The sequence below is a fragment of the Nelumbo lutea genome, chromosome 1 (assembly GCF_056320005.1).
Source record: "Nelumbo lutea isolate HS-2025 chromosome 1, American lotus-T2T, whole genome shotgun sequence".
Taxonomy (NCBI): domain Eukaryota; kingdom Viridiplantae; phylum Streptophyta; class Magnoliopsida; order Proteales; family Nelumbonaceae; genus Nelumbo; species Nelumbo lutea.
Window position 1 is genome coordinate 88,150,997 of NC_142684.1, and position 15,671 is coordinate 88,166,667.

At 36.3% G+C, this 15,671-nt stretch overlaps 1 protein-coding gene across 1 annotated transcript; it reads right to left on the reverse strand.

The window, feature by feature from the left end:
* Positions 1 to 5,598: 5,598 nt before the first annotated feature.
* On the reverse strand, positions 5,599 to 11,883 carry LOC148875974 (protein DEHYDRATION-INDUCED 19-like). The gene is made up of 5 exons (XM_088966812.1): positions 11,574 to 11,883; positions 11,327 to 11,466; positions 8,169 to 8,246; positions 7,720 to 8,003; positions 5,599 to 6,057 (listed from the first exon to the last, which is right to left on the reverse strand). Exons 1-5 carry the CDS (start codon positions 11,653 to 11,655, stop codon positions 5,949 to 5,951), a joined length of 693 nt encoding a protein of 230 aa, XP_088822938.1. The 5' UTR covers positions 11,656 to 11,883; the 3' UTR covers positions 5,599 to 5,948.
* Between the last annotated feature and the right edge of the window lie 3,788 nt (positions 11,884 to 15,671).

A 15,671-nucleotide genomic window follows, 5' to 3' on the forward strand; every position in this document is an offset into this window, starting at 1 on the left:
CCTCCTTTCTGTGAGTTCCTTGTTGGCAACTCTGCAGGATTCTTTTGATTGAGCCTTGAGAATCAGAATATCGCATTTCTAGGATGACCAAGAGAAATAGCTTGGTGATATATTTGATATGGATGTATTTGGTCTCTGTTTGAAGCCCTGATGCTGCAACATCAGCACATGATCTCAACGGTAAAAAGACCTGTTCCTTCGATCATGTGAATATGCCTGTTTGAGGAGCTTCCTGAAACAGCCATGTGTTTGAGAAGCAATGTGATGCATGGCGGTGAGTATGCCTGTTTGAGGTGTACAAATTAATTTGTACTTTTAAAGTACCTCACCTAGATTTGAGTGGAACATCTTTTGAAGCACCTCACAGCACACCCCAGCCCTGTATTGGGAACATCTACAAAATCAAGCCGGGAGATGCTCGCTGAGAATTTCCGTAAGGTTGGTCTGAGGCTAAGGAGAAAATCCGACCAGCTGATCTTTTTGGTATAGCCAATAATTCACATCGGCGTCCCACAAACGCCCCACAGCCTATTCCAACCGTGTATTGGTAACATCTCCCATTAGTGGGAGATGTGCATGTGGGGTGTTTGTGGGGCACAGATGTGATCTCTATATCCAACCCTCTGCCTTGTATGCCTGAGAATGGGCATAAGAAGGAATTTGGATTTGCTTCTCGCAGATCACAATTCACACCAACCTCACAATATGTTGCAGTCTTGGGAATATTATCCTATAAATGATAATTTAAAAGTATGGAGATGTTGCAGATGTGCGGTTCCAAGTGCTGTGAAATTGATGTCATGTTATTCAAGGTATTAAAATGATGAAAACACAGAAATTTAAAAAATACAAAAAAAAAAAAAATTGTAGAAAACATTTGAACACCTCTCTAATATTGTATATTTGTCATATTAAATAAAAATAAGTGTGACAAACAAAAATAATTTTTTATAGAATAGAAATATAAAAAAATTGCAAAAAAAATTTAAAAACATTATTTACTATCATCACCATCATCAAAAGTTGTCACATACAAAGCATGTGTGGAATTATTGTTTGATTAAAATACCCCAATTTTTGAATTTGGTCTCTCTAATTATAAGGACAGAAATGTAATTTGAACCACCACTTTTTTCCTCATTCAAATCCCTTTCATTAAGTCTCGTACTCAAGGTATTAATTCCCATTAACATTTATTGAATCATATTCTTGATTAGATTACCCCTATTTATGAATTTTATCTTTAATTGCGAGAGCACAAAATGTAATTTGAACTCATAAAGTCTCATTTAGGGTATGAAATCCCATTATTTCATTGAATCATATATTAAGTAACCATATTAAAAAAATAAATGCGACAAAGAATAATTGTTTTTATTCATAATATAAATAAAATGCAAATTTAAAACCAATCCAAACTATAAAAGTACAAAAAGGAAAGTTGTAAAAAAACATTTGGACACATCTATAATATTGTATATTCATCATATTAAACAACAATAAGTATGACAAATAAAAATAATTTTTATAGACAAAATATAAAAAATTATAAAAAAAAATTAAATATATTATTTACTATCATCGTCGTCATTAAAAATTGTTACATGCAAATCACATGCATATTTACAAATTTTATATCAAACTAAAGTACAAATCATAGTTACAAACAAATACAAAAGTGAAATGAATACAAAATTTGCACCCCAACCAAACGCAACCCGAAGCATTGATTGCGAACTCCAATGGTTGAGATTTTCGTTTCTTTATTTTCACAACTAAAAATCGCATTGCTACACAAAAAAAAAATCACATAACAAACATATTTGTCTTTCACGTGGTACATTCCCCCGAATATTCTTATTCATGAAATCATTCAAGCAACAAAATGAAATTGTCTAAAACTTACCTGACTTTTTCACCATTTCTCTTAAACTCACCACAACTTTTCAAAATGTCTAAAACTCACCATGTCACTAACTTAACAAATTAACAGGTGTTAATATATTACCATTTTAAGTTTCATAGAAACTATAATATTATATATATATAATTAGACATGAAAAACATGAAAAAGTTCAAAAAAATATTTTCAAATTATAGAAACTATAGAAATTGAAAAACAAAATCAAAAAATAAAAATTGTAGAAAAAACACCAAAAATTATAGAAAAACGCAAAAATTGTAAATAAATAACAAAAAATATCGGTAAATTTATATATTGTAGAAAATAGAAAAACGTAAAGAAAAAACAAAAATTATAAAAACATTGGAAATTATAACGAAACACAAAACTGCAAAAACAAACATGAAAATTGAAAACTGAAAGACCATTTTTCCTCTAACCAATGTTCAAAGTATCGATACGTAGCAGCCTGTATCAATTGATACGTATCATTTTGGGAGCTCCTGATACATCCCTACAGAGGGTGTATCAGGGTTCTGACTGGTTCAAGGGGTGGAGGAGCCTTAAACCTGCCACCTAATCTGGTTTTGAAAAAAAAAAGTATCGATATCACCCTATACATTGTGCCTCTAAGTTGCCATCCAAGGGTAATTTGGTATGAAAATTGTTATTTATGCTGATGCGGGCACCTATGTTAAGAAGCATTAACGGTGCACTAACAGAAGGTAAGTTGTGGAAAATAAAAACTTATTGACATGGTGAGTTTTTGACATTTTGAAAAGTTATGGTGAATTTAAGAGAAATGCTGAAAATTCATGGTGAATTTTAGACATTTTGAAATCTAAGGCAAAATTTCAAATACCTTACCCGGGATTTCCAATAATTACAAATACGCACACGTTGTTAAAACTTTTGTGTTAATTAAGGCTAATTATTTATGTATATCCTTATATTTGACGAATTATTTTTATTTATACCAAAGCAACTTAAACATGTCTTATTAATTAACCCACATAACACAACAGGATTATAGTAGATAAGGGCAAATTTTGGGCCCTAATATCAATAAAAGTAATACTTTTAATGAAATTTCAAAAATAGATTAACTTTTTTAAAATAATACCAAATAAGGGTAAAATTATTGTTCATCTTCTTCCTCTTGTAGATTAGTATTGCCGCTTCCGGCAACGCCTCCGCCTCTGCCTAGGTGGCAAACCCTAACACCAAAACATTCGCAATGGTGCCCTTGCTTGGAATATTCCATTTGTTAGAAGAATGTTTTCCGTTTTCTGACAATTGTTCTTCACCGGCAACTATTCTTCACCGAGTGTTCAATATTGAAGCCCATTTACCCCATTCGTTCTCTTTTCAGAGAATGAGCAATGGCGCTACTGAGAATAACTTAGATGCTCTTTCTTCATTTAATATGAATTTCAAGAGTTCCAATGATCTGGGGTTGTACAAAAATTTAGCGAGCAAGAGGCAATTACAACGGTTGGGCTCACTGGGATTGAACAATTCTTTTGTTGATGCATGGGATGAGTGGCATTTTTCAGGCAAAGCAATTTTAGATTTTGTTAATTAGCGTTCCAGGAAATAGAGAAAAACTCGACATCTCGTGTTCGTCAACGAAGCGGATGGACGGACAGTACAAAGATATTTGAGTTAAGGCAGTGAGATAACTCATTTACCTCAGCCATTAAATTATGGAGGGAGATAACACAAATGATGCCTATAGAGAATGCCGCCACAATCATGCGGCCAGCCTCAGCAGCTATGCGACGGACCTGTGGAGAGCTCACGACCGATGAAACCACCCCAAGACTAATGTGTGAGGCGTGTGGGTGCCACCACAACTTCCACCAGAAAGTCATTGTCCTAGAAAAGAAAGGTCGAAGGGGCGGAAGCAACATCAACCAAAACCACGTCGACAACAACAGGGTTTGGGATGCGGTGGTGGTGGAGATAATGGACTTATGGACTATGCGTATACCCAACCAGCAACGGTGGTGGAATTGCAAATGTATCGGAGAGAGAAGAGGATCATGACTATGTTCGGAGTTGTCTGTGTTCTTGATATTAGTTCTATGGTTGCTGAAGCTTGGAGGTTTCGGAACCACTATTATTTTTAAATCAACCAATAAAACCGTTTGTGTCAAACTATTCTATTCTGACCAAGATTCTAATTTTTGTGGCAAATACTCAACTATTTCACATAAAAACTTGTAAGGACCTCTGCCGATGAAGAACACTCGCTCCTAAAGACTCAAAAAATCGTAGAAGTGTTGTTAAAGCGGAGGCGGAGGCAGAGGTGGGCGGAGGCATTGCCGGAGATTGTTAGAGGCGGCGGCGCTAATGAATAATATGCAAGAGGAAGAAGATGAACAATAATTTTACCCTTATTTGATATTATTTTTAAAAAATTAACCTATTTTTAAAATTCTATTAAAAATATTACTTTTATTGATATTATGACTCAAAAGTTGCCCTTATCTACTATAACCCCAAACCGTTAGTGTGCCGTTAATAGCTGTGAACACCTTACTCCAAACTCTATCGTAATATATGTTGCATCTGAACTCCAAACTCCAACACAGCAAGAATTCAAGGTTTGCAAGAATTAACGATGAATCCAACACAACGGTTAAAACTTCCAAAGATGAAAAACTCAAGGTTTGTAAGAATTCAATCTGACTTTTCCGAGCTCCCTGAGACCGAGAACGATTTAAGATTCAGAGAGAGAGAGACTTCTAATCCTCATAGGATCCTTCAATTAGTCTTCCTTCAATTGCGCTGCTGAGTTTCGTTTCTCTATCTCTCTCTCAGCATTTTGTTTTTTTTTCTCCTTATTTTTTTATATATTTTTCTTCTATTTCTCCCTCTCTAAATATTTCTAACCCTCTTGATGGCTCTAAGAAAATGATATTTTAAAATTTTAATGAACAGTTAATGATTTTATAATTTCTAAATGCCTTGCAATTGATGGCTTGGTGCCCTCAAACCTTTTTCTAAGAAGTGTTTTAATAATCTAATTATGCTTTAAGGGTCCATTTGGTTCGAAATTGAAATCAGAAATGAAATTCCCTGAAATCAGAATCGAATTATCTATACCCAACGCCTGTGTGATTCAGAATGGAAAAAATCGTAAGCCCAAAAATAAAAAAGCTACAATCTATCTCCCCTGGACTGGACTCAACCAATGGAAAAGGTGAACACTATTTTTCTGACACTGAGTACGAATGAGCGACCTGAATTCACTGAGAATGATGGACTAGCAATCTTCTGGGTTTTCTTAGTTGGCACCACGTCTACTGCCTGACTGGGTGAAAGCACACCTCTATGCAGTAATTGTTAGTTAAAATTTACCAGTTCTAAAGACAATGTATTCCCCTTTGTAAATGGAGGCACACAAATAAGTACCCTTAACTTTTTCTGTAATTTTTTTTCCTGATCACTGCCTTAAATTTTCTGTTTACTAGCCTCCACTGGAATCTATATAATGATGCATCACTATCAACAATTTCTGGCATTAAACATTAATGCTCAGGGGCGCTTACACAGAACAGACCGGTTTACCTTATTTAGCTGACAAAAATGACTTAATTTCTGGGGCAGTAATGTAGAAGAAGACGGCTGAGAAAAATGGTAACTATGCAAGTAGCCCCATAGCTATTGAGCTGGAAAATGACACAGGATAAGTTAAATCCAATTTCTTACTACTAACAAATTAAGCAAGAATTGTCTGAGTAGGTAAAATTAGGGGAGGAAACAATAAAATGGTGAAATGGTCAATACCAGAATACTAGTAGACCATCTGCTTCTTCATTAATAGAATATCTTGGTCAACAGACAGTAAACTGGATGGACGTTCCCAACACCATTAGTGACTGTTGCTTTTGAGTGGAACATCCAGAGAAGGCACTTATTGGGCTATCCCAAGGTTTATATAATTGCATCTAAACACCACTAGGACCCCATAACTGCCTCCAATCAGGATTACGCAATTGCTCGTTTACCTCTTGTTGGTGGGGCCCCCCTACTTCCATTAGTCCCCAAATAAAGTTGAGATAAGCAGATCCTGGACAAAACCAGCTCTCCCAGTAGCCTGTCTGATTTTCTGTTCTCTCTCTTCATGACTCAGTGAGGAATCAAAACTGCAAGCGAAAAGAAGATATAAAAATGTCAGAACTCAGTCTCCAGGATTCATTTGTTGTCACCAAACATTAATCACATCAAAATTTCCAATTCATGGTCAAGGATAATAGTAGCATCACAGATGCTAACATATGTGCACAGAACAAGTGAACAAAGGGAAAGAAGAGGGTTATGCCACTTGTGCACACAAGAGCCTTCATTGCAATATAAACTGCAACTAGACAAGGCTACATTTTGCCCCCACTTTTCCATCCATTCTCCCCCGACCAAAGTAAAAATTAAAATCATACACTGCTACCAATGGAATTCTTAGACAATTTGATTTGTCCGTTTATTCACTGAAGATATATTCCTGCTTGTCACAATTATTTTAGGCTGACGATTTGGACCTATTTTCTTAGATAAAAATAAAATGAAGCCCTGATCAATAGTGAACAAAACAAGCTTGTTAAGTGCCAAATGAAAAACTCACACTGACCCTCACAACCAAAAAAAAGTGTGTTTGGTTTTTTCAATGGAGATCTATTTATCAAAAATGTGTATAGCACCTCGCTTTGAGCAGTTCCAAGTTGCTCATAATTCTTGAATTTCTTTTGTGAAAAGATAATTCTTAGGTGATGTTAGATCCATAGATTCAAACCTGTCTTCACTCCCTCCTACTCTCTGGACGACCACCACCCCAACAATCCACTGGCCCAAAAAAATGCAATATGCACACGGGAGGTGCTCACATGCACAAAACCACACAACCTCCAATAAGCTCAACTGTCCCTCCCCCCCAATAACCACATTTTATTTATTTATTTATTTATTTTGATCAATACCCAACCATTTTATTAATAGCACTTTCACAGTGATAAACACAAGTACCATATAGAGAGACCAAATAAAGGGAAATTTTGAAAAGTACAATAAAAAAACTGTGCAAAAAGAAAAGAAAGTTGTAGATCAGTACATAAGCATGGCCCTGCTTTTCCTGCCTGAGTGAAAGTCCACAAAATCTATATGTTATACAACAAGAACAATTAAGTGCCTTTAAGTGGTTTACCAGAAAACTTAGAAAAATCTATACTGCAAACATATTTGGAATCAAGAGAAGAAATGATTAATGTTAATACATAAACCAGAAATTCCCACTCCCCATGAGCAAGATCCTATTGCAAAGACAAAAAAAAAATTGCATTGCCTAAAGGATAGGTTTTCTAGTGATCTAGTACAAACTTCAATGACTTCAATGGAACTAGATTATAGAGATCACTCTAAGATGAGGGATCTAAAGGAAACAACAATGTTTGGCTATATAAATTTAAAATTTGTGCATGCAAAGATCTTTGTTATGAGCAAAATAAAAGGGCTAGCACTTTTTCCACAGTTTTGATCAATAAAGATCCTCATTTATCTGCATCAGAATTGTATCATATAGAGAATGATCGATGCCTCTTTCGATGGGTTAAAAAAAATCAACATCCAATCAAAAAAATCAATTCTCGTTGCCTTTCCTGATGAAGCTTATATCATGCAGCAAAATAATCCTAAACTTCAAAAACATCAAAAATACCAGCATAAAAGGAGAATAAAGAAAAGAGAAAAACCTATGGAAAACATAGATTACTAAATTTCAAAACAATGAAAAATAAAAAAATAAAAAATGAATCCAGTACCTTGATTTCCAAATCTGAGTTGATACTGTACTCTTTACAGAAGTATCCTCAGCACTGGAAACTGCAGACTTTGATATTTCATCTGCTTCAGATGCTGGGAAGTTCAACACAAATGATGAAAGGAATGAATCTGTAATTGCATTAGATGTATTAGCATTATTTGACCGGTATCCACCACCTCCTAGTAGAACCTGCATATGAGCCTCACGAAGATCCCACCCCAGCAAGGACAATGTCTGACTATTGGGAATAGCAAATCTGCGTAATCTGCGATGCCTCTGCAAGTGAACTTTAGTTAAGGTGAGCAACTCTGAGGCTTTTCATTAAATGGATGTAACCCAATAACTGCATCTGGATAATCATACCCTTCCAAAATCATCTAAAAATTAACTTAAAATAGGCAATTTCATTGGCAAAGAAAATTAAAGTCAATTCTATGAAAAGGATATCTTAAATAGGTGTCCATGGTGCAGCATAATATGATTTAGCAAGTCCCTCGCAACCTTAACAGAGCAAATGGGACAAACCTGCAAGCAGAAGGGCAGAAAGAAAAGAGTGGAAAAGGGTAAGAAATTTGTGCAGGCAAGTGAAAATATAACAATCTTGACAACAAAATCATCTGTCAAATATTATTTTCATCAATCTCACACATTGGAAAGTGAAAACTGAAGAAACATTTAGATGAACAATACTTGTTGTGGAAAGGACCACTAAATGGATAAGTTTTCTTGTTTTTTAACCTTGTATAAGAAAAATGATATAAGAAAGTGAAAATGGCTTTTGAGTGAAGAAAGTGAGCAAGTTGGAATTCTTGGTTCTGGTCCTGTTAATGCATTGGAAGAGGCTTTTGCCAGAACCCATTCACTAGTTAAGATCATATTACTTCATACATCCCCCCAAAAGAAAAGGCAAGAGCACAAAGTTGTGAACTGAAATAAGTGAGCAAACTGGAAATGGCTTTAAGTGGAGAAACTGAGAAAGGCACCATTGTTAGTTCCGAGTTCTATGGATATATGGACATGAATAGGAAACCAAATATTCAAGGATCAAAGTCGCAAGGTAGTTCTGTAATTCTTGGTTCTGATCCTGTTAATGCATTGGAAGAGGCTTTCGCCAGAATCCATTCACTAGTTAAGATCATATTACTTCATACATCCCCCCAAAAGAAAAGGCAAGAGCACAAAGTTGTGAACTGAAATAAGTGAGCAAACTGAAAATGGCTTTAAGTGGAGAAACTGAGAAGGGCACCATTGTTAGTTCCGAGTTCTATGGATATATGGACATGAATAGGAAACCAAATATTCAAGGATCAAAGTCGCAAGGTAGTTCGCTTCATATGCTATTACTTATTAAGGCACTTGATTCTTAAGTGATTATGCAATTCAGGTCAGATGAACAGGTAACTTCTTTTCTTCTTTAGGCTGTAAAGATATCAGAAGTAACTGTAAGTAACTTGGTATATAAACAAGTCGAAGAACACAACAAAACCACCTAATCGTATCTCTGTCAATTTAACAATACTATTGCTAGTTTTCTCCTTTCCCTTGCTTAGCTTTTCTGCAAATGAAGAACCACTTCAGATATGTTAAGGAGAAAAATACCCCCCCCAAACACAGACAAAAGAAAGAGGGAGAAAGACAGTTCAGCCCAGGGTCAGAATTTACAGGCACAGAGTACTGTTGGGGTAGATGCCAGCTCGGAATTGATGCCAATTCACGGGTGGGCGTTGGTGCATAGAGTGTGGGTTGTTGCCATTTTGAATGTTTATAGCTCTTCAGTGGAAATCAGAAATCTGTGTTGGGCCTGACGGCCTTCCGTACTTCTCCGAAAAATAAATGGTGCCAAAGCAAGTCCATCCTTAATAAGTTTTGTGTCTGAACTGAAGACAAAAGGAACCCCGACACTGGTGATGCAGGAGCTGAAGAGTCAAAATTGGAATTTTGCGAAATTTTATGTATTTCCGTATTTTTGGAAACTGGGGATAATTCTGCCATTTTACAATTTTTCTGTAGGGTCCAATAATAGGGTTTGACTGTCTATTTATAGTTTTTTATATTTAAAATTTTAGAGTCATTGCATAAGTAGGATTGTAGTTATTGAGTCTTTTTTGAATTGAAATAGGATATGCCAACTTAGTTTGAGTCCTACTAGGATTATTGAGTCTAACAGTTCGACTCCTAGGATTATTATGAGTTTAGAGTCTATAAATATGTATGGAAGTTTTACACAAAGAGCAATGTAGTATATTGAGTTTTCTTCAGCTTATGCTAATTATGGTTGAGTGATTCTCATACCCTGGAGCGATTCTAGGCACCCTGTGAGTAATTCCAGGTATTTTTTTTCTCTCTTCTTTATATTCCTATTTACTTTCTTGTTCATTCAAGAAGCCATTACAGCCATCAACAGCCATAAATATTTTATCAAAGAAGACCATTCAACATTCTCTAAGGACTAGAATTGAGCTGGTCCTACATCAACTGGATATCACTAACCAGGATAGACAATGGATGGATACTACTAAAGTTAAGTAGAGAACTGTGGTTAAGATCCCATTGGTTGGCCTGTGCATAGTGTAGGAAATGGCTGCACTGATGAAAAGTAGAGTTCTAACCCTACAATGAAATTAAGAGGAAAACAAAAAACAGAAAAGGGTAGATATTTTGTCTCATCAAGGGTATTTACCTCTTTGATCACCTCATGCGCATCTAAGCTATTAAATTTGCTCAGTGCCCTAAAACCCACTCACTGTCCTAAAATATCAATTACATGCAATATAAATGAGATCGAAGCAAACTAGAAACTCAAAATCTCAAACAGAAAAGCGGAGTTTCTACACAACAGATTGGAAACAAGTCATCTTATAATCTACATAAATAAATAATGTTACAGAGAACATCCTCTCCCCATGTATGGGCTGGCCTTCCCCTCCAAAACAGAGTAACCTTAGAAAGGTGAAAGGTCCTACGGATGCTCCAGAGTTTCCCTGAATCCAAATGCCTAGCCTGATGCACGGGAAGGCACATTCTCCAGTACATCTTCTTGAAAGAAATATCACTGTGTACATTAACCCCAACCAAATGCGCTTTGCAATGTCACATTTAGGATAGATAAAGGTACAGGCCGACTAATCCTCTTACCTTACAAACTCTTATTGATAAGTATACAACGACAAGATGACAAACTAGAACCTTTGGTTATCTCTCTTGATACCAATAGAGAAAAAACCTTTTTCCCCCATACTATTCATAACAACAACAGAATGCAAGAAGATCATAAAACAAAATAAAGTTTCTTTTCTCATCCGATAAAAATATATGGAATAAAAGTGATTTTTTCGGTTTTTTTTTCTTTTCTTTTTGTTGTTTTTTGTTTGGTTAAGACTTAAGAGGTATCAATGAACCATAGCCGAAATAAAGAAAAATATGGTTGTAGTCCCTATATGCGTTATTTTTACAAGGACCTCGTTTCAAAAGAATAGTAACTCTGTAACAAAGACATATCAATAACCAATGCCCGAAATTCTTTCGTTCCGGAATATCAATGAAAAATCAAAACAATGAATGAATGAAATTATCAAATCAAATGAATAAAATGAACCAGTACTTACAGTGACTTTCGATTCAAAAGGATGCTCGTCTTCGATATGCGAACATAGAGAAGCAATATCGTAATCCTCATAACAAAACGGGCAGGGGAAATCAGGACGAACCTCCTCTTCAACCTCAAAGTCGTCGATGCACAACCGATCTAGAATCCATTGTCATGGAAGAAAATTCGTTTTATTATAGAAAATAACAAATCGAAAACCGAAAAAATCATACATTTAATTATCAAAACAAAATCAGGATGCCTACCTAACTGAGAGTTCTGATGGCGCTGCAACGTGCATTGGCGTTTGGCGGCAGCAAGGCGTGATGTCCAAAGATCGGAATCCATCGAAGACCAGACGTTGAAGACGATTAAACAAATATGTTTTCACTTCTAAACGATCAATAAAAAATATAATTGAAAAAAACAACCCAGTACGAAAATATACAATATTTTTCACTTCTCCTCTCTTCCTCTTCTTCTTCTGATATTTTTCTGGTGTTCTTCGTTGATCTTTTTTCTGGTTTATTTGACTTTTTCTTAACAGAAGACAGCAGAGGGAGAGGGAGAGAGAGATAAATGAGGTTTTTATTTTAATTTGAAGGACACTGCGATGGCTGAAGGCTGACGTGGCAGTTGGAGGGTGAAGGATGAGAGGGAAACAATGACACGAGAAGATGTTGGGAAATTAGTTAGGATTAACTACCAACAGACCATTGCAGCCGCACGTTCGGAGCATCTCCCTTCTCTTGTAAGTTGTAACCGTGCATAGGGATAGGGGAGCATCCAATCATCGACCTATTTTTCAAACCGAACCGGTACCATAGTTTGTGGGTGAAAAACCATGAACCAAAACTAATTGTTTGGTCCTATAATGTATACATACAATTTATAAATAATACAAAATATAACATATTATAAATATAGAATTAACTGTCGGTTTTATATTAGTTAATCAATAATTTGAATTTTTTCAAAAATATCAAACTGACCAATTTGATTTAACTAGAACTTTTTGCTAGATTTTTTCGGATTTTCATGATCACTCCTAATATTTTTATTTCTTTTTAAAGGGCTAAACATATGTGAATAATCCATCGCCCAATCGATCGTTACAACAAACAGGAGACCTTAGCAATCAGCTGATTGGCACCTCTCCTAATCATACATTATTACATTATTAATTCAGGAACATCTCCTCTGCTATCCACAAATGTTCACAATACGTTCCAACTATTAATGACAGCCGCACATCGGGAACATTTCCCGGTGAAAAGAAAATGTTTCAAATATACGGCTGCAGTGGATTGTTGAGACAATGTGGGGAGCTTATTATTGATATTGGAACGGGATTATGTGTTGGTGTTGGAACTGGAAGCGTTCTGTTTTAGCATATTAGGTGTCATTATTGGTTATCCTTCTTAACAAATTAATAATCACATCTGGCGTCCTAATGTCCTATAATAATCCATTGCATCAAAGGAATTGCTACTTCTGTTTCCTTGCTGGCCCAAATCAATGCCTTTGAACACGAGGGCCTACATATTACATCATCAATTCCTCGATCTACGCCCTCCAAGATTATAATATCCGTACCCGGTCCTTTTGTCCCAGTAAAATACAGTTCATATACTATTATAGTTAAGATTGTGTTGGGTATCGGAATTTTTTGGCTGGATATTGGAGATCCACGTGGTGGCCCATCAAATCAACGGAGCAGATGGTTCGTGATACAATTCAGAAACAAACTTTTTTGGCTCTTTCTAGAAAGTAGCAACATGAAGCTGGCTCTCGTCTCTCCTCCGTTAATATTATTGATAAAATAATCTAGGGTTTTCACTTGTTCTACCTTTTTTTTTTTGTCTAGACGAATTACCGATGGAAGTTGGACGTCACGTGACGCGTGTCATGTGCGAGCAGCATCCCAGCATCCAAACAAGACTTTGGTTGGATGGATTGGCATGTGGACTCCAAATCCCAATATCCCATACCGTTCGCTTCGTTCAAACAATGGTACTGGACCAATCAATATGAGCCAACGTCATTCAGCTTTGATGTAATGGTAGCAGCGTATCTGTATCACCCTGGAAAGTATGATACCTGCGCTGATTAAACAATTAAATAAATAAATATTAAATTGGTTAAATTAGAAAGAAATTCAAGAGGAATATTGGGGCCTCACGTGAGATCATCACTGACAACTGATGTATTGTGGGTCCTAGACTCCCAGTTAAGTATTCCAAATTCCAATTTTGAAAGTTGGTGGAGGTGGTGCTTCCTTGGAACCATCGCAAAATTCATGAAAAAATAAAAATTGAAAATCAATCATTTCCTGTTTTAATCATCGGTACTTACAGTTTCGGGTGGTTCCAGTTCCCACGATAACAATTTTGACAATTACATTTTTGGGTGATTAATATTTTAATTGGTTTTAGTTCCGGTAATATCAGTTGGGACGATTTAATTTTTAGGTGGTTAAATTTTCAGTTGGTTCCACTTCGGGTGATAATAGTTCCAACCATTACAAATTTATGGGTGGTTAAAGTCTCAGTTTATTCCAGTTCTGGCGGTTATGATTTTAGATTGTTAAAGTCTTAGTTAATTCCGGTTCGATAGTTAAAGTTATGTAAATCGTTATTGTTTTTATTCCTCTATTTGAATGGTTGGAGATGTGTTCATTTGTTTCTTCTATTGGTGGTTTTGATTCAATTTATGACTGTTGTGGAAGTTTCTTTATTTTCTCTTTTATCTATTATGAATATTTTGTTATTTCTAAAGACTTGTATCTGTGATTTCTTGCTTTGCGCCGTTACCACTTCTTTGTTGTCATACAATGTTTTTGTGTTTTTTTATTTGATAATATAACCAGCACTTTATATTCATACAAATTTCTTAGTTGAATGAAATATGATTTTGGTCTTCAAAAAATAAATTAGATTCCAACTGATTGATTGGATGTAATTAGGATCTTATTTTCATTTCCAGTGAAACTAGATTTTCTGACTTGAGGGAATGGCCATGACCAAAGAATAAGAATCCGTTCTAACTAATTCTAATTTGAATTCTGATTTCAGTCTGAACCAAACAAGTGAGGGGAAAAGCTCGTTCCAATTCCAAGTGTGAATCAAATGCACCCAAGTAGAAGTACCCCGTTAACTGATCTTACCGGGTCAGACGGGTTAATCCGCTCAGCAATAAACTTGGGTCAAAGTGGGTGTGAGGCTGTGACCTGTGAGAAATTTCTGATGACCACCCACGAACCCAACTCCGGCCTCTCTAAAGAGACCCACCGAGTCACCAGCCAATCAAACCTATGAAACGTAGATACCAAGTCTGAAGTGTTTAGTTTTTATATTTTTGACTTGACCTTATACAGATTGGTCTTAATTAATATAAAGAAGAAAAAGGGTACAGTGGGGACACGAATTACAGTAAATGAGAGATGGGTGGAATTGCGAGTGGATGATACAACTCACATCCATCCAAGTAGTTTTGCTTTGCTCAATGTCACGAGAAAGGTGTGTGGACTGTGGAGTCAGAATCGTTGCTCCAGTTTCCGTAGGCTGGAAGCCTGGAACTGGGGGTGGGGGCACGGTGGTGCCGTGTAACCAGGGGAGGGGCTATCAGCCAATCAGCTAATCAGCTATATATGCACAATAAAGCAAGCTATCATGGTCGACCGAAACGAACAATAAGCAAGCTACTGTTGGAGCAGAGCTTGGAAGGGCGCCCTCAGAAAGCACGCAGAGGCAGTCCATCAATAAATGACAGAGAAAGCTGTCACTATTGCTAAGCTGGAGTTTCTACTTTCTCTAACTGCACGCAGGGGACGAATATTTATATATCCATTCAATTCATCTGCTGCCTGCTGGTTATAAATCAATTGCCAACAGTCCTCAACCCCCTACCCAGTACCAGTACCCAGCCCACCTGATCTTCAAAGTTTAAGAGAAGTTGGCCCACTGGAGCAGGTTGATATTTGAGTCAGTCTGTAACTAGGTACCTTTTTGTTGCAACCACACATTATCGCCACAGACATGTCTAAGGATCGCTGTGGATAGAATGGGCTCATAATGTGTCATGTCAACTATTTTCTTTGTCAGTTTTGGGCATGCAGGCTGCTAACATGCCACAACAACCCAACCTTAGGAAGGGAGGTTTGGGGCTAAGGCTTATAGGCCCTTCCACTTAGCCTGACCCAATATTATAATATGCATGTCAATTCTTTGTAACATTTATTCAATAAATCTTTTAATAACTTTAGTAAGCACTAACGACTCATCTTCATTCGCGGTGCCTAACTAATCCTCTAGTCTTTATCGGGTGGTAACTACATTTAAATGTTTTATACTTTTATTTATATA